The sequence below is a fragment of the Macaca nemestrina genome, chromosome 2 (genome assembly GCF_043159975.1).
Source record: "Macaca nemestrina isolate mMacNem1 chromosome 2, mMacNem.hap1, whole genome shotgun sequence".
Taxonomy (NCBI): domain Eukaryota; kingdom Metazoa; phylum Chordata; class Mammalia; order Primates; family Cercopithecidae; genus Macaca; species Macaca nemestrina.
The window spans coordinates 106,271,667-106,290,953 of NC_092126.1; the positions used below are offsets into that span (position 1 = coordinate 106,271,667).

At 45.8% G+C, this 19,287-nt stretch overlaps 1 protein-coding gene across 8 annotated transcripts; it reads left to right on the forward strand.

Moving 5' to 3' along the window:
• Positions 1-7,667: 7,667 nt before the first annotated feature.
• Positions 7,668-17,656, forward strand: LOC105480286 (zinc finger protein 662). 8 transcript variants are annotated; one of them, XM_011738901.3, is made up of 5 exons: positions 7,668-7,796; positions 9,374-9,500; positions 10,130-10,246; positions 12,905-13,006; positions 14,343-17,656. In XM_011738901.3, the coding sequence occupies exons 1-5, from the start codon at positions 7,707-7,709 to the stop codon at positions 15,368-15,370; spliced, it is 1,464 nt and encodes a 487-aa protein (XP_011737203.1). In that variant the 5' UTR covers positions 7,668-7,706; the 3' UTR covers positions 15,371-17,656. The 8 variants fall into 8 exon arrangements, with proteins under 8 accessions (XP_011737203.1, XP_011737204.1, XP_070947617.1 ...); XM_011738902.3 differs by having other exon boundaries at positions 10,133-10,246; XM_071091516.1 differs by lacking the exon at positions 9,374-9,500 and adding an exon at positions 9,746-9,878 and having other exon boundaries at positions 7,673-7,796.
• The last annotated feature ends 1,631 nt before the right edge of the window (positions 17,657-19,287 follow it).

Genomic DNA, 19,287 nt, shown 5'->3' on the forward strand with positions numbered 1-19,287 from the left:
ATCCTCAACATTCACTTAGATCTCAAAGCCTGCATACAGGGAAAAAGGAGCCCAGTCTCTTTAAGGCTATTGGCTGGGAACAGGGTCCTCATTTACCTAAAAGGACATGGGGAATGGGAACTTGAGAGGATAGGAAACCATTTCATTGCAAGAATGCTTCAGACAAAGGTCACTGCAAAGTCTTGTAGACAGAGATACAGGCCAGCCCAAGGCCACAGGTTCAGGAGACCAAATTACCCACAGAAAAGAGATTAAGGCTGACCCCCAAAATGGGATGGGATCAGGGTTAGGAGTACCCAGTAAGTACCAGTTCATTCCAGAATCCCAAGGATAAACGGGACGGGGGTTACTCTGTTCATTCTGGTTTGCCATAGTGCAGGATTAAGGGAATGAGGGGGGATGTCTTCTTGTTCCTTTCTCTCCTCTGCTCTCTCTTCATAGGTGGGTAATCATGCCTCCATAAAACAAGATGGGACCAAAGTTAGGGGTACCTGGTAAGCACTGGTTCATTCCAGAATATGTAGGTTGAATGGGGGAATGCCCTGTTTACTCTGGTCTGCCATAAGTGCAGGAACCCCAAGGATGAATGGGGATACTCTATTCACTCTGGTCTGCCATAAGTGAAGGAACCCCTAGAACGAATGGAGGATAGCCTCTTCACTCTGATGCCATAAATGCAGGCAAAAGATAGTAGGGAAACAAGGGGGTATCTTTTTTCCCTTCTCTCCTCTGTTCTCTCTTCACAGATGGGCAATCACATCTCTATACCACAGGACACACCCCTTGGATGCATCCTCAAGAACCAGGAAAAGTTTGACCCCCAAACTCTAAAAAGGAAAAGGCTAATTTTTTTTGTAACACAGCCTGGTTCTGATATGAACTTGGGGACCAGCAATCTTGCCCAGAAAATGGAAGTATTGATTTTAATACTATCCATCAACTAGATTCGTTTTGCTGCCAGCAGGGAAAATGGACAGAAATCCCTTATGTGCAGGCTTTCATGGCCCTAAGAGACAAACCTGACTTCTGTTGGGCTTGTAAAATGGACCCAGCAATGATAGCAGCAATCGCCAGGCAACCTCCTCCAGTAGATTTGGGAGATTCTTTATCAGATTTGCACAGGGCTCAAGCCCCAGAGGAACCAAAGGTGGAATTTAGTTCAAACAACATTGCCTCTTCTATCCCCATTATATCCAAGTCTCCCAGTCCCATAACCTTCCCCTGCTTACCCAGGGTCACCCTCTGGACACCACCCCCTTAAGTTATCTCCCTTCAGGAGGTTAGCAGTCCCAGTGGGCCAACTAGAGTCCAGACTCCATTCACTATGTAAGACCTGAGCTAGATCAAAATAGAGCTATGGAAGTTTATGGAAAACCCTGACTAATACATTGAAGGGTTCCATTAACTAGGCTTAACATTTGAACTTACTTGGAAGGACTTCACAGTCACACTAGGCCAAACTCTGTCTAAGGGAGAACATGAGTCCATTATGGAGGTGGCCCAGCAATTTGCAAGTGCAATGCACATGACTGACCCTGGTGGCTACCTTGTGAGGGCCACTGCGCTTCCCCACGTTGGCCTCCAACTGGGAATACAATACCCAGGGCGGTATATGGGCAGTGAACCACATCCCCATAATGGGGATGAAGGATAGCAGAGGAAAGCCTGTAAACCACAATAAATTGGCCTTAATAGATCAAGGCTCTCTTGAAAATCCCACTGCTTTCTTACAGAGGCTACATAAGGCCCAAGTGAAACATACTAACCTTGACCCAGACACCCCAGAAGGATACCTTCTTTTGTATCCCCATAGACCCATCTTCCCAATTGCTATTTGCATTTGAATGGGAAAATGAAAAAGGAAGGAGCCAACAGCTCGCCTGGACTGTGCTTCTGCAGGGTTTTAGAGATAGTCCCCATTTGTTTAGGCAAGCCTTGGCTAAAGATTTTCGGGACCTAACTCTTGAGGGGGGCAGATGTCTCCTACAGTATATGAATGACCTGCTAATCTGCCACCCCACAAGACAACTGGGAATCCAACATCTAGTCCAGACACTAAATTTTCTTGCAGACAAAGGGTACAAAGCATCCAAGGCCAAGGCACAGCTACTAAGACAAGAGATCCAAAACCTGGGGATAATCCTGACCCCTTGAGAACATAAGTTCTCCCTAGAATGGATACAGGCCATCCTTAAAATACCTATCCCAGCCACCCAAAAGCAGCATCAGGCCTTTCTAGGGATCACAGGATATTGCAGACTTTAAATACTGGGTTATGGTGGGATTGTTAAGTCCTTGTATTAGGCTCTAAAAGAAGGGACTGATAGGGACTCACTTCTCTGGAGAAAAGATTAGGAACAAGCCTTTAGGCAGCTAAAGACTGCTCTCTCATAAGCCCCAGCCCTTGGGCTACCTATACTAACCAAACTGTTTTAGCTTTTCATCACCAAAAGCCAAGGTGTAGCCTTAGGAGTCCTAACTCAAACTGTTGGGTCAATCAAATGTCCTGTAGGTTACTTTTCAAATAACCTAGACCCAGTAGCACACAGGTGGCCACACTGCCTCAAGGTAGTGGCTGCAGCAGCCCTCCTACTGGAGGAGGTCCTCAAAAGCACCATGATACAGTCAATCCAGTTCCTCTGATGTCCAACAAATAAGCTCCTTACTGGACATAAAAGTGCCACAATGGCTCACTGACAACAGATTGCTAAAGTATCAAGTCTTGTTGTTAGAAATCCCACAGGTAACAGTTGAGTGGTGCTCCACCCTCATCCCAGCCTCCTTACTGCCATTACCAGGAGAGGATGACTCAACACATTCATGTTGTGAGATAACCAAATTTATGCCAGATGGGAAGACTTAAAGGATCAGCCCTTGGACAACCTGGACAAAATATGGTTTTCAGATGGGAGTAGTTTTGTTCAGAATGAAACTATGTATGCAGGATACACAGAGGCTAAAGCTCTATCCTCGGGGACCTCAGGACAGCTACCAAAACTCATCTTGTTAACCAGAACCCTAACACTAGGGGAAGGGAAAAGAATAACCATTTATACAGATTCCAAATACGACTTTTTGGTGCTTCACGCCCAAGCCACTATCTGGAAGGAAAGGGAATACCCAGCAACTTGGGATACTCCTGCTAAGTACGGGTCCCAAATCTTAGAGCTACTAGAGGCCATTCACTTGCCCCAGGAGGTGGCAGTAGAGAGAATTCTGGAAATGGCAGGCACTCATCAGGTGATGGTCAAGCTATCATAAAACTGTCCCTCTGAAATGAGAAGTGGCCATGACTGGGACCAAGATGGAGAGGAGTTCCCTAACAGATAGAAAACATCTGGAGCCAGCAAATCACAATTCCCTGATCAGTTTTTTTTTTGTTTGAGGCAGAGTCTCAGTCACCTAGGCTGGAGTGCAGTGGCACGATCTCAGCTCACTGCAACCTCTGCCTCCTAGATTCAAGTGATTCTCCTGCCTCAGCCTCCCCAGTAGCTGGGATTACAGGCACCCACCCCCACGCCTGGCTAATTTTTAAAAAATTTTTAGCAGAGACAGTGTTTTGCCATGTTGGCCTGGTTGGTCTCGAACTCCTGATCTCAAATGATCCACCTGCCTTGACCTCCCAAAGTGCTGGGATTACAGGCGTGAGCCACTGTGCCCAGCCCCTGATCTGGTCTTAAGCATGGGTGCAAAAGTAGGGGACAAAATGGTGGTCTTTGACTGGTATATGACCTTCCTCTGGGGGTGATCAACCAGTAAGGGAAAATCGCTCCAAGTGAGCATGCGCACCACCTCAGTAAGCACACTGCGCATGCGGCTCCTGCCAAGTACTAGCACGCCACTGCACATGCGGCAGCTGAGCAACAGCCCACCCCAACGGAGGGATCAAGGGAAGAGAAGAAAAATCCCGGAACCAAAAGCCAGTTTATAAAAATCCCCAGCCAAAGGCTGAGGAGGGCACTTGATCTCTCAAGTTCCCTACTTGGCCCTCTTCCAAGTGTGCTTTGCTTCTTTTAATAAACCTTTGCCTCTGCTTTAAAACTTGCCTCAGTCTTTCAGTTGAAATCTTTCCTCTGAGAAGACAAGGGTCGGGATCAGTGCAGATTTGCCACTGTTTGCAGACTTGCTGGCAGTAACACTTTCACAAGGTTCAGGAGTGGAAGAAGGCCCTGACTGCAAGAGACATAACCACATAATTAATTCTTCTCTATTTTTTCCCCTGCTATGCTTAACCCTGGGAAACTGAACTACTGCAGTTTGACAGTAGGAAATAAGAGCCAGGGAGCGGGAGACTGACACTGTGTGTGTGTGTGTGTGTGTGTGTGTGTGTGTGTGTGTGTGTTGCCATCCAGCTGTGCTAATTGGATTTGGCCAATTATAGATAATGATTATAGTGACCATAAATCGTAAATATGAGAAGACAACTCCTAAGGTGGTCTTGGCGTGGCCCACATGTCAGAAGGTGGGAGACATTCTAGGATTCTACAAGTTATATAAGAAAGAAACTACTGAACTAACTAGAGATGAGTCTGAGTGTATGGTGTGTAAGACACAGGGGAGTTGGGAAATAGGTGGAGTGATTGTTGCAGAGATGAGTCATATTGATCACGTAGCTGTGGAACAAGAGGAACAACAATCCTGGTTGGTAAGAAGAGAACACCTTAGACTTTGGGTTGTCAGGGCAGAAGTGTAACCGCCCAACAGGCTCTCCTTGCCTGCTGCCTAGACAGAGCTGATTTATCAAGACATGGTAATTGTAATAAAGAAAGGGTTTAATTCATGCAGAGCCAGCATATGGAAGACTGGAGTTTTTATCATTACTTAAATCAGTCTCCCTGAAAACTTGGGGGTTGTGGTTTTTAAGGATAATTTGGTGGGTAGGGGGTTGGAAAGTGGAGAGTCCTGATTGGCCAGGTCAGAGATAAAATCATAGGGAGTTGAAGCTGTCCTCTTGTGTTGAGTCAGTTCCTGGGTGGGGGCCACAATACCAGATGGGCCAGTTTACCGATCTGGGTGGTGCCAGTTGATCCACTGTGTGCAGGGTCTCCAAAACATCTCAAGCACTAATCTTTGGTTTTATAAGAGTGATATTATCCCCAGGAACAATTCGGGGAGGTTGAGAATCTTCCAGCCTCCAGCTGCATGACTCTTAAAACATAATTTCTAACCTTGTGGCTACTTTGTTAGTCCTGCAAGGGCAGTCTAGTCTGCAGGCAGGAAGGGGGTTTGTTTTGGAAAAGGGCTGTTACCATCTTTGTTTCAAAGTTAAATTATAAACCAAGGGCCTCCCAAAGTTAGTTTGGCCATGCCCAGGAATGAACAATGACAGCTTGGAAGTTAAAAGCAAGATGGAGTCGATTAGTTCAGATCTCTTTCACCATCATAATTTTCTCTTATAATTTTTGCAAAGGTGGTTTCAGAAGGAAGGTCCATTAATTTCTTTTAGCTACAATCTGCAGGATATCTGGCCAATTTAACCTAGACTTCTGCTACCGCTATCAACTTGACCACTGGCCAACAAACAATCTTAATTTTAAAACTATCACAATCTTCCCAAAACCACTGGCTCCAGAAAGGAACAGCCTCACTAAGATATAACATAACAAAGTTAACTTTCTGAAAGTTGATATTATTCCCTTTAGCCTCATTCTGTTGTCACTGGACTCTTTTGCACATTTTTTCACAGACCACTTATTGTTCTAAATTCTCTAGCATGACCGATAGTGGACAATTGTATGGTTTTGGATTTCCCACTCGTCAGTTCAGGTGCGATATGTGCCATTGCCAACACCTCTTGCCTCGCCTGCATTCAGCCATATTAACTGGCTTGGTTCTGGATTGGGAATATGTCTACCATCCAGTGGGCCTGATTAAACTACAGGGACTCGCAATCATGGTTACTCTGATTTGATGTTGCCTAAAAGAAATGGAATGGATCTGGTCCAAGTCTTTATCAGTACAATTAACTAGAGTATCTGATGAACCTAAGTGGCAGCTTATGCTCCTGAGAATTCTTAACCATATGTGTGATAGGTTGGGAGGTCGAGTTGTAGGTGAATGACTCTGCCATGGTACCCCGGCTACCTTGCACATAGCTACATAGGCCACACAGGAAAAGGCATGAACAGCAGCTAATCTAAGTCTTAGCAGGTTGTCTTGTGATCCTCCAGAACACAAGGGGATGAGAGGAGCTTTACAAGGTCATCCCTCACTCCCTTTCCTATCTCCTATGGGAGGCTGTCATGAGACAGGTTTTCGTCGCCTCCAAGGTTCTGATGAAGCATGAGACTTTTGTCCCCCAGAAGGAAGTAGTGTAGTCTGCAGTTATATCCTGAGGAGGGTAGGTCCTCCCAAGTCCATAATTCCACCTCCCAACCTATCACACATATGGTTAAGAACTCTCAAGAGCATAAGCCACCACATAGGTTCATTACTCAACCCAATGTGAGTTGTCGGATACCCCATTTCTGAGGAGCCAATTTTAGACTGCAACAAAGTAGACTATAGCACTAGACTATAGCACTACTTTGTTGCAGTCTAATATTGGCTCCTCAGAAATGGGGTATCCGAAAACTCACATTGCTGGCATCCAGCTCCCTTTTGTTTCATGGCATTCTTTTTAACATGTAGGATGAGGACCTGGGGAGCTGGCCTGTTTGTCTACTCTTCCTTTTGCTGTCTTCCTTTTGCTCCATCTGCATGATAAAATTTGGTCTCCACAAGCCCTTATCTTAACTGAGACATCCCTTTCTATTGATTCTAAGTCTTTAGACAATAACTTAACTGTTTTAACCAATTCTTACTCAGAAAATCTTTGAATCCACCTATGTCCTGAAAGCCTCCTCTTCCAGTTGTCCCACCTTTCCATACCAAACCAACGTACATCTTACATGTGTTAATTGATGTCTTATGTCTTCCTAAAATGTGTAAAACCGAGCTGTAGCCCGACCACGCTGGGCACATGTTCTCAGGATCTCCTGGGGCTGTGGCACGGGCCATGGTCACTCATATTTGGCTCAGGATAAATCTCTTCAAATATTTTACAGTTTGACTTTTCGTGGACAATTCTACAAATATTTCTTGGCAGTTAAAGAAATTACTCCCCAGGAGGTGCTAGACATCGGGCGCATGTTAGAGGCACAAAGATGAGAATGTTAAAAGACATAACATAAAATACAGGTCTGCTCTGGGAATGTAGAAACTGGTAAAAGGAGAGATAAAAGAGAAGGTGCAGTCCAGTGAAGTACCCGCTATCTCCTGTCAGCAAATACCTGTCCACCCAGGTGCAGCGAGCTGGAGAGGAAGGGATGGCCTAGAGCGCCGGGGACGGAGTCCTCCCCAGCCGCCTGCACCCCTACCGCGGTAGCGGCCCCTGGGATCGTCTGTGTCTCCAGGAGAACCGGACCGCTCTCCCCTCCCTTCCAGAGCTAGAAAGGAGGACCACAGAGACGCGGCGCCCTCCGCCGTCCTAGAGCAACCGGAGCCGCCCGAGCCCCGGACTCCCGGATGCGGGGGTCTGGTTGGCGAGGAGCACGAGGAGTTGGGCGTGGGGCTGGCAGGGAGCGGAGTCGGGGTCTTACTCAGGTGGCTGCAGGGCTCAGGGTAGCCGTGTCAGACCTGCCCAGGTCCAGAGCGCTCCTTCCTGACCCCAACAGCCTCCGGTCGGGTCTGGCGCGCGCTCGCTTTCCCAGAGGGCGACCCGGGCTATGGCGGCCGCGGCCCTGGCGAGCAGGACACGCCTCGGCCCTGACCTGGAGCTGCTGCAGGGACAGCCGGCGCCGCCCCGGGCGCGCCCGGTGAGTGCGGGGCCGGAGCCTGGAAGCAGGCTTGGCCCTGCCCTGGGTTCTAGGCCCGGGGACGGGTGGTGCGGCGGCTGGGAAATGGGGTTACAACCCAGAGTGAGGGGCCTCGAGGGACAGGCAGCACAGCAGAGTCGACACCCCCGGGACATGAGCCTCAAGGAGAGCAGACGTGCAGCTGCACGTGGTTGAGCCAACTGCTGGGGCAGAGCGCACAGGGTGCCGCGGGGGGTGATGAATGGCCAGAATTTCAGAGCCACCTTTACAGAGCTGGTTATGTTTGAGCTGGGTATTAGGTTGAAAAGGAATTTGCAATGCAGGATCAGGAGGGAAGAACTGGATCTTCGGCAAGAGTAGCCGCAGGTGCAAGGGCACAGAACAGGGCGAGGAAAGAATTTGGTTTCCCAATGGAATGGTGACAGGATAGGGGATGAGAGTGGTGGTGGCTGATGATTTTGGCCAGGAAAGCTGGGTCTGTGAGTAGTAAATGGAATTGTCTGTAGTGCAGAGGAATGTGGACTCTATTAGGTAGACAAAGGTGAGCCAGCCAAAGCCTTGGAGCCCTGGAGTGCTGGATCAATAGCTGTGGAGACTTTGTAGTGCACAAGGACTGACGTGCAGTGGACCAGAATGGGCTCCTCCACAGTATGGAGACTAAGACCCTGAAGGAGGCAGTAGCTGAGAATTACAGGAAGTCTCAATGGCTGGAGGTGAGCAGTATTTGTTTCTTAAGGAAGAGGATAAGAGAAAGAAGGTGCAGGAGCTGAGACTCCTAGAGATATAGAAAATGGGAACATAGAGATTGGGACGTGGGGAAGCAAGTGAGGTGGGATCTTTGTGAGAGTGTGTTGCGAGTCGGGGGGTGCAGGGATTAAAGTCACAACGAGGATCTGTCCTGTTGAGTACAGTGTGCAGGGCAACCTGAATGTTCTGAGGAGCCCCAGCTGCCTCTGGCTAGTGGCAGTAACTGGGGAGGACAAAGGAGGAAGAGTCCTACACAGGGGCAGCAGCGGTAGGAATGGGGACGGAAGACAGTGTGGCATAACAGGCAAGAGTCAGAGTCAAACAGGCCCGGGTTCTGTCTCAGTTCTGGAACTTTGGGGGAAGTTCATCTCTCTGAGTCTCAGTTTCCTCTTCCGTAAAATGGATCTGATAGTAGGCTATGAGACATAAACAATACGTGTCAAATGCTTGGCACAGGCTTAAGAAATGATAGTTGTTATCAAGGGTGGGTGACCTCTGAAGGAGGACACATTGTGGAGAAAGGATGGGACCTAGAGCACAGATGTGGTTTGGGGTATAAGGATGAAACGAGAAAACTTTTGCAGACTCATGAAAAAGAGGAGAAAATGTTTGCTGAAATAGAGATGAAGAGACATGAGAAAATTGATAGCTGATGCCCTGTCTCTTTGTACATAGGAGGCAAAAATCTTCTGCTGTTAGAGTTCCTGTAGACTTTCAGAATCCAGAATCCCCGCAGGCACCCCCCACAGTACCTTTTGGTGCCCTGTATCCCCTTCCTCCTGGCCTGGTCCTGAGGTTGTCCTAGGGCATTTAAACACATGTTGTTTCAGGAGTCAGTGACCTTCGAGGATGTGGCCGTCTACTTCTCTGAGAATGAATGGATCGGCCTGGGCCCTGCTCAGAGAGCGCTGTACAGGGATGTGATGCTGGAGAATTATGGGGCTGTGGCTTCCCTGGGTAAGGGTCTCCCTTTGGGCCCTGCCTCTACCCTTCAGAGTTTGCCGGCTCCTTTTTTCTCAAAGGCTCAGGAGTTGTTGATAACCCTCAGCTCAGTGGCAGCTTCAGGCTCTTGGATTTTTAATGACCCAACCTCAGCAGTTGTTGGGAAGTAGGAAGTCCTGGTATCAGTTTGGGCCTTATACAGGACTTCCTTGCCCCAGAGTGAGAGCTGCCCAACCCCTACCCTTGTGTTGTGAGTATAGTGAGAAGAGAGCAGATTCATGGTGCCCCACTGAGCCTTCAGTTCCCCGCCCTGTCTGTTTGCAAGATCCAGGCCAATTCCTAGCATCCTCATGAGGATGTCTGAACATGAGAGCTCTAAGAGGGAGAGGACAGGTAAGAATTGAGGACGCAATTCCTCAATGAGTGAAATCATCCCTTTGCTAACTCAAACAGTTACTGAGTCTGTCAACTTCCTGACCTTTGTAAGTCTCCTGGCCCCTCTCTTGTCCTTTCCCCTGAAATTCCTTTTCTTGTTCTTCCTAGTTGTTTTCCCTCTTGTCCCTGAAGACACTGGGCTGGGAGGAGCCTTGGGATTACTCTGTGTCACACCACTCACCTGCCTGTCCCATCTTTTTCCTCTTAAGCAGCATTTCCATTTCCCAAACCAGCTCTGATTTCCCAGCTGGAGCGAGGGGAAGCACCCTGGTGCTCGGTTCCTTGGGGAGCTCTGGATGGAGAGGACCCGAGGAGCATCTCCTCAGGTGAGTGAGGGCACACATGCCGGTCATCTGACCAGTTTGCTTGTCATGATCTTTAAAATGCCATAGATAGATGTTCTTTTAACCTAGTGTTGTAGACACTAGTGGGATTCCATTTCTTCTCTGTGTTCCCATAGTTTTCCATCTTCTTGAGTCCTTGTTTTATTCATCCTGACTCCTCTGTGTGCCATCTTCATTAACCTGTTTTGCCTCTTCCCCATCTCTGCTGTTATCATGACTATGATGTATCTTCCATGAGTTTCCTGTTTACTTTGATCTTTGGTGCCCTTTCTGCTTCCTGGCCTGTTTACAGTCTTCCAGCTTGGGATGTAATGGCCATCTTTATCTTTAGAAATCAAGAACTCTCAACCCTCAGCCAAATAGTTCCTGTTTCTCAGGGGAAGGCCCTGGGATTACTTTAGGCCCAACAGGACTTTCTTACTCTTAGTTTCCTTGTGATAACTGTGTTTCCTGGTTGCCTCCTTGGCCCCATTTCATTTTCCCATAGGGCTCTTTTTTGGGCGCAGTGAGACTTGAGCTGTGCTCCCAATTTCCTCATTCTCACAGTTCCTTGTTGTGTTTTTTCATATTAGAATATTCTTGATTGCAAGTATAAAAACCCAATTCAAACTGGCTTAAACAAAAAAGAATTTGTTGTTTAATGTAACTGGGAAGTCTGAGGTAGAGTGGGCTGCAGGTACAGTTTGATCAGAATTACATTCTCTGCTCTGTCTCTGTATGTGCTGGCTTTGTCTACAGTCTGGCTCCCCTTTTGGTTATAAGGTGATTGGTGGTAGTAACAGGACTCTGCTGCTTCATACCTAGGAGAAGAAACCTGGCAGGCCTTCCTTGGGCTTTAAACATTGTGAATCAAAGTGCCAAGTATGCTCTAATGGACTACCTTAAGTCATATGCCAACTCTAAATCAATCACTGTGGCAGGGTAACTACTGTGCACTGATTGACTTGGTCTGAATTGCCGATATCTGAATCAGTCTCCCATGTAGCCAGTGGAATGGGATTAACCTGCTTGGCTTATCTAAGTCAGAGCCTACCCTAGGGAGCCTACCCACTCCAGCTCCCTACAAAGGGCATAGCTACTTTACAGTGGGGAGGAGGGGAATGGGTGTGGGGAGACCACCACAGTGTCTTCTACATTCTCAGTGCTTCCTCTCCTCACCACCTAAGGGAGTTTCTCTGCTTTGCTTTGTTTTGCTTTAGGTAGAAAACTAACAGCTAAGTTACTCCTTGAGCAGAATTCTAACTCTCTGACCTGCAGCTGATTTCTTGGCACAAAGCTATCCTTACTCAAAGTCCACTTTTGTCTTACAGAAGTTAATACTAAGAGGATACATAGTCCCTGGATTTGGCAACAGAAAAGGTTGTCAGGCCGGGCGTGGTGGCTCAAGCCTGTAATCCCAGCACTTTGGAAGGCCAAGACGGGCGGATCACGAGGTCAGAAGATCGAGACCATCCTGGCTAACACGGTGAAACCCCGTCTCTACTAAAAAATACAAAAAATTAGCCGGGCGCGGTGGTGGGCGCCTGTAGTCCCAGCTACTCGGGAGGCTGAGGCAGGAGAATGGCGTAAACCCGGGAGGCGGAGCTTGCAGTGAGCTGAGATCGTGCCACTGCACTCCAGCCTGGGCGACAGAGCGAGACTCCGTCTCAAAAAAAAAAAAGAAAAGAAAAGGTTGTCATTTGAAGGTGTAGAGTTGATCTGTTTCTTAGGAGGTTTTGGATGAATGTTACAAAGCGACAGTTCTAGCAAAAGCAGAAGTCAGGTATGTTAGAGTAGATCTCTGTGAACAGAGATGTCTGTTATTGAGTAGGAAGTGACTTTTGGAAGTGACTGAGTGAGGGTGTGAGTCCATTTCTTATGGATGCCATAGAGAGACCCCATCCATTGAATCTTTGTGGAATGAGAAAGCAATAAATGGATAGGAAGGAAACTAGGAGCTTATAGTTGCCCAGAATAGCTTGCCTAGACAGGAAGTCCTCAAGAATAGCTCTTTGCAATTCCATCCTATCCTGATTGTTTTCTATGTGAACTTGATTTCACCTCCTAGGGATAGGTGACGAAGAGGCCTTAGTTTTTTCTATTTCTTCTTGACATTTTCAAGTGAGTTATATGTTTTCATATCTTTGGGAACTGATGGAATTGCAACTTCTCTGTTCCAGTATTTTCTATCCTTTATATTATTATTATTATTTTTTTGAGACAGAGTATTGCCCTGTCATCCAGGCTGGAGTGCAGTGGCACAATCTCGGCTCACTGCAACCTCTGCCTCTCGGGTTCAAGTGATTATCCTGCCTCAGCCTCCTGACTAGCTGGGACCACAGGTGTGTGCCACCATGCTTGACTAATTTTTTTTGTATTTTTAATGGAGGTAGGGTTTCACCATGTTTGGCCAGGCTGGTCTTGAACTACTGACCTCAGGTGATCCACCGACCTTGGCCTCCCAAAGTGCTGGGATTACAGGTGTGAGCCACCATGCCCAGCCTATCCTTATTATTCTATACCTTCAAATTGCTGCTTATCTATGTTACCAGTCTTTTCACCCACCTTTATTCTCTCCCTACCACTTCCATGTCTGCTCTTTTCCTGATGGGCCTCACTCCTCTGACTAAACCAGCCTTATTTGTATCTGGACCCTGGCAGGATATCCATTTCTAAAACCTGCTGGGATTTCCCATCTTGAGCAGGTGGAAGAGCCATTAAACCTGAAACTGCAAGAAGAGGGTCCAAGCCTAATTTGTCCTGGTAAGTGAGAGGGAAACGAGCATTCTTCTCTCAGTCACACCTTTTCCTGTCTTTCTTTTATAAGATGTAAAAGTCCATTTTGCCATTCATGTTCTAAACAAATTTGGGGGCCAAATCCCCAAATCAGCCAATTAAGAGAAAACTTAAACCATAAGCTTCCAACTTTCATTAGGACAAGCTCAATTAATTAAATTAGGATGGGTCTTTTGTCTTAGGCTTAAACTGAACAGATGGCCTGCCCCATCTGGCTGCTATGATCACCCAATATTTTTAATGTAGATGCTGTGTTTTACTCATTGTGTTAGTTGTTAGGGATAAAAAAATCAAGTCATATATGGCCCTTATCCTGGAAGGACTCACAGTCTCATGGGACATTATACATAAATTTATAATTACAGAAAAATGATGAAGCTGTAACAGAATGTGAGTAAGACACTATGAGAACAAAGAGGAGGGAGTCTTTGCCCAGTTCTGCCTGGAGTAGTTTGAGAAGGCACTTTCCATGGTTTCATGGTGAACTTGGTGATTGGATTGAAAGAGAAGACTATACTTCCTTTTAGTGTTGAAAAATATGAGGAAGCTCATTCTTTTTTTTTTTTTTTTTTTTTTTTTGAGACGGAGTCTTGCCCTGTCGCCCAGGCTGGAGTGCAGTGGCTGGATCTCACCTCACTGCAAGCTCCGCCTCCCGGGTTTACGCCATTCTCCTGCCTCAGCCTCCCAAGTAGCTGGGACTACAGGCGCCCGCCACCTCGCCCGGCTAGTTTTTTGTATTTTTTTTTTAGTAGAGACGGGGTTTCACCGTGTTAGCCAGGATGGTCTCGATCTCCCGACCTCGTGATTCACCCGTCTCGGCCTCCCAAAGTGCTGGGATTACAGGCTTGAGCCACCGCGCCCGGCCGGGAAGCTCATTCTTGCTACTGTGTGCTGTGTGTGACAAGCCCAGGTTCCCAGGTATACCACTAAGGATTCCTTATTTCTGAACAGGTCCTTTGCCCTAAGTCCTGGCCTGTTCTTCTCATGTTACAAACTGTACTCAGCTACCTAGGAAGAATTCTGACTTTGTTTTCCTTAGATTCAATTCATCTGTTTTCTGAGAGCCTACTCTGGTACTTGGTTTCGTGCCAGGAATCATAGCCCTCAGGGATTCTATCTAGTTGCTGTCTTTACTTTTGGTTTCTTTCTGTGTATTAGCCTTGTTTTTGCCATTTTCAGCTAGGACAGGGCCACTGAGACAGGTGGCAGTTGGAGAGAAGTGGACATATTAATACCACTTGGTGACCTTTGTCCCTCTGTCATGGATAATGATGACATTTGAAGCTCTGATTTCTTTTTTCAGAGGGTGTGTTGAAGAGGAAGAAAGAAGATTTTATTCTGAAGGAGGAAATTCTTGAGGAAGCACAGGACCTCATGGTCCTATCAAGTGGACCCCGGTGGTGTGGATCCCAGGAATTATGGTTTGGGAAAACCTGTGAAGAGAAAAGCAGGTTAGGGAGATGGCCTGGTTACCTCAATGGGGGAAGTATGGAAAGTTCTTCAAATGATATTATAGAAGTGATTGTCAAGGATGAGATGATCTCAGTAGAAGAGAGTTCAGAGAATACTGATGTCAGTAACCTCCTTGGTATACATCACAAAATTCTAAGTGAGCAAATATTCTATATATGTGAGGAATGTGGCAAGTGTTTTGATCAAAGTGAGGACTTTGATCAACACCAGAAAACTCATAATGGAGAAAAGGTATATGGATGTAAGGAATGTGGGAAGGCTTTCAGTTTTCGATCACATTGCATTGCACATCAGAGAATTCACAGTGGGGTGAAACCCTATGAATGTCAAGAATGTGCTAAGGCCTTTGTTTGGAAGTCAAACCTGATTCGTCATCAGAGAATACATACTGGAGAGAAACCCTTTGAATGTAAGGAATGTGGAAAGGGCTTTAGTCAGAACACAAGCCTTACACAACATCAACGGATCCACACTGGTGAGAAACCATACACATGCAAGGAATGTGGGAAAAGCTTTACTCGAAACCCAGCCCTTCTTCGACATCAGAGAATGCACACTGGGGAGAAGCCTTATGAATGTAAGGACTGTGGGAAAGGCTTCATGTGGAACTCGGATCTTTCTCAGCACCAGAGGGTCCACACTGGGGACAAGCCTCATGAATGTACTGACTGTGGGAAAAGCTTCTTTTGCAAGGCACACCTTATTCGACATCAAAGAATCCATACTGGGGAAAGACCCTATAAATGTAATGACTGTGGGAAGGCCTTCAGTCAGAATTCTGTCTTAATTAAGCACCAGAGGCGCCATGCTAGAGAAAAGCCCTATAACTGTCAAATCTCTCACCTTATTGAACTTTAGAGAGTGCATGATGGTGATACTTGTTTATAATTCTTATGCTGCAGGAACCCCAGAGAGAAAATGAGATGACTGTTCACAATTTGCTGTAACCCTTAACTTTAATAGCCAGTATTATCTTGCCGTTTTGAGCATTTAGTCTAGCAAGACTGGTCCCCCTGTTCTATGATGTTTATACAAGGCATCATTTAGTTGGGCAGCTACTCTGTATCAGGTGCTAACCACTTTACATACATTATGCATAACAATCCTACTAAGGTAGGTGCTCTTCTCCCTGTTTTACAAATGAGAAATCTGAGTTGAAACAGGTTATAAAACTCATTCAGGGTTGTTCAGTAAGTTATAGAGTTGAAATTGGAGCCAGGCCTTTCTGACTGCAGAGTTTACTGTTCTTTACTTAATTGTACATATTTATGTCTCTGCCCGTTTTGATTTGCTTGTTTTCCTGTGCTTCTCGTTTCCCTTCATCACTCAGATCCAGCTCCTTCAACTAAGCAGATCTCTCTTCCTCTTCTACTTGTAATCAGTACCACCCAAGTTAGTATTTAATTATGTGCCATCTTATATTTTTCTAATAGTCTTAAGTCTCTTAGTCTTAACCCCAGCTAAATGACTCTGAGGACCAACACTGCATTTCTTTTGTTTTTCAAATCCTGAAACATTAATCTTTGACTAGATATAACATGCTCATGATAAAAAAGAATTGAAATAGTTGAAAAGGGTGTTCAGTGAAAAGTAAATTTCCTTGTCATTCCTATCTCTTGAGTTCTCCCCAGAGGCAATCACTGCTACTGGTTGTGTATCTCTGTAGATACTCTTTGTATACAAGTGTTCATTAGTACTGCTTTTCATAACTCTGTCTCACTGAAAACCTTATTTGATGGAAGCAACATTGCAGTTACATTATCAACTCTAGGACCTTTTCTTCAGAAGTTACTTTCCTTTTGAGGCCACCAAATTTAGGGAAACAGCAGAGGGTAATCCAGGTCTTTTTTTTTTTTTTTTTTCTAATTTTTTTGTTTTTGAGAAGAGTCTTGCTCTGTTGCCCAGGCTGGAGTGCAATGGCGCAATCTCAGCTCACTGCAAACTCCACCTCCCGGGTTCATGCCATTCTTCTGCCTCAGCCTCCTGAGTAGCTGGGACTATAGGTGACCGCCACCATGCCTGGCTAATTTTTTGTATTTTTAGTAGAGACGGGGTTTCACCATGTTAGCCAGGCTGGTCTCGCTCTCCTGACCTTGTGATCCACCTGCCTCGGCCTCCCAAAGTGCTGGGATTATAGGCCTGAGCTACCACGCCTGGCCAATTCAGGTCTTAAGAGACCTGATTGCATTTGTTTTATCAGACATCATTCTGGGATTGGGAATATGTAAACTCAACTGGAGATTTTTTTCATAAAAATTTATATAGTTCCAGCCCCTCTCATTGCTTCCTATCCTAAATCCTCTCCCAGTCTGTGCATCCTTCACTACCATGATAGCCTACATTCTGATAAGCTGTGAGGCCACTGCCAAGAGAGGGAGAAATGGTCACTTTATGGTGGTGGTTAATGCTTTGTTAGATAGCTTCATCCAGTCAATAGTTGAAAAGTTTTCACGTAATCCAGTATCGGCATCAGAGTCAGAAATGCCCTCCCTAGGTCCAGGACCAGAGATAAAACAAACATGAGGAACATGTAGAGTCTACACAGGAAAGTTAAGAATTACAGAATTAACTAACTACTTGAAATCAGGAGTTTATAAAACAACATTTTTGGAAGTGGTCATCTTTTATTGGTTTCCATCATCTCTTCCCCTTCCCTCTGGGAACAGTTACCCAGGTGTTCTTTGGGAAGGTATCCTTTCTCAGCTATGTGGTTTAGCACCATCACCATCTTCATGAGTGGACCCTGTTTGGCTTGTGTCAATCAGCTTATCCCATCCCCTTAGCCACAGAGCCATTGTGATATGAGGAGATACTGGGTTTTCTGGAAAAGAGAGGCTTTTCTTCATTGAGAGCTACCAGAGGAGATATTATCTGTCCTCTTTGTGGCACATAGGAAAATGTGAGGCCTAGAATTATAGCAACTTTTTTTTTTTTTTTTAATTAAAAGGGGAGATTCTCAAGCTTCCAGGTGCTACCATATGGAGCCTGAGGATTAAAGCCAATACCAAAGAAGACAGTGATTAAACAGAGAGAAATTAGGTTCTTGGTGACATCTTTTGAGCCACTAGACCAAGCCTTACCTGAAGCAGACCTACCTCAGAACTTTTCAGCTATGTGAGCCAATAAACATCTTCTGTCAAACGAGTTAGAGTTGAGTTTTCTGTTATTTGCAACTTAGCCACACTAATACTGTTTTGTGTTTGAAATCATTGTTTTCTCATACAGCTCCTCAGTGTCACCTTTTCCTCTTGCTTAGTAGTTTCATAAGCTCCTCAGTTTTATCTCAGTTGCTTGGAAGTTGAGCATCTAAATAGGTGGCTCTTGCTGGGTGTGGTGGCTTACACCTATAATCCCATCACTTTGGGAGGCCCAGGCAGGTGGATCACCTGAGGTTGGGAGTTCAAGACCAGCCTGACCAACATGGAGAAACCACGTCTTTACTAAAAATTAGCCAGGTTTGGTGGCGCATGCCCGTAATCCCAGCTACTCAGGAGGCTGAGGCAGGAGAATTGCTTGAACCTGGGAGGTGGAGGTTGCAGTGAGCCGAGATTGTGCTATTGCACTCCAGCCTGGGCAACAAGAGCGAAACTCCATCTCAAAAAAATAAATAGGTGGCTCTCATGACCTAAGGTTAATTTCATGCATACTATCTAACTGATGCTTTAAGTCATACCATTAATGCAGGATTTTTTCCTCCTTAGTTGAACGAAAATCCAGGTTCTTGTCTCATGACCAGGAAAAATTAGGCACAGGGACACACTGAAAAATGAGGAGGGCAGAATTTATTAAGTGAAAAGGAAAACTCAACAAAAAGAGGGGTCGTGCATGCAGGTTTTCCATCTCACTAAATTGAATACCAGGCCACACACATGAGCTGAAGAGCCCAGTCTTCTACCCCTGCATGAATTCCTGGTGGCTCCACCCCATTCTCCCAGTGTGCAGGCAGGCCCTTAGTCTGAACCACTCCACACTGATTTATTTCTCTTACTGTGTATGTGTTAAGGGATGAAATTTTTCATCATGGGCATGTTTAGGCAATCCCCCTGTACACAATGACCTGGGCAGCATTTAGCTGTCTCCTGACTCTTACCATTCCCCCTCTAAAGAAGTACATCTAACTTAGGATAAGGATAAGTACATCTATTCTTAGAATAAGGATAAGGATAGTGATCAATCTTAACTGCTTCCTGCTGATGGGGGCACTGTTTTGGGAAAACAGCAGTGAGATCTCCCTGAGGCCTATCTAAGGGTCCCTGGTAAAAGGTAGCCATCGTTTGAGGCTCTGATTGCATGAACGTTTGGAGTTCAATGGCCTGAAGGTGAGAAGAGACAAACTAGGTTATTAGAAGGCATAATAAAAATGAAACAAAGGGGAGATGGTAAGGACAGCTAAAAAAAATCCTAAAGCTGTGGACACACCCAGATAACTGGTAGCTGTAGTTATGCCTGCTAAGATTTGGGTGTATGGGGCTTGGCTTTGGTTAGCTCCCTTGGTCTTATTTTCCCAAAAAAGATACCTCCGGGTTATGAGCACCTTATTTACTCTAATCATCTGGCAGGATTTGCAGGGTAATTGCCCAGAACTAGAATACTGATCCAGATTTTTACATTACTCATCCCTTTTGCTGCTGCTGAGCTGCAGCCGGAGATTGCTGGTTGGTTCACAGGAATAATCAGCGTTAGTTTAAAATGTGGGCAAAAAACTTAAAAACAACTAATGAGTCTAGAATCTAAAGACAAATGTATGATAAGTCTTGAAACATAGTTTCTCTCTC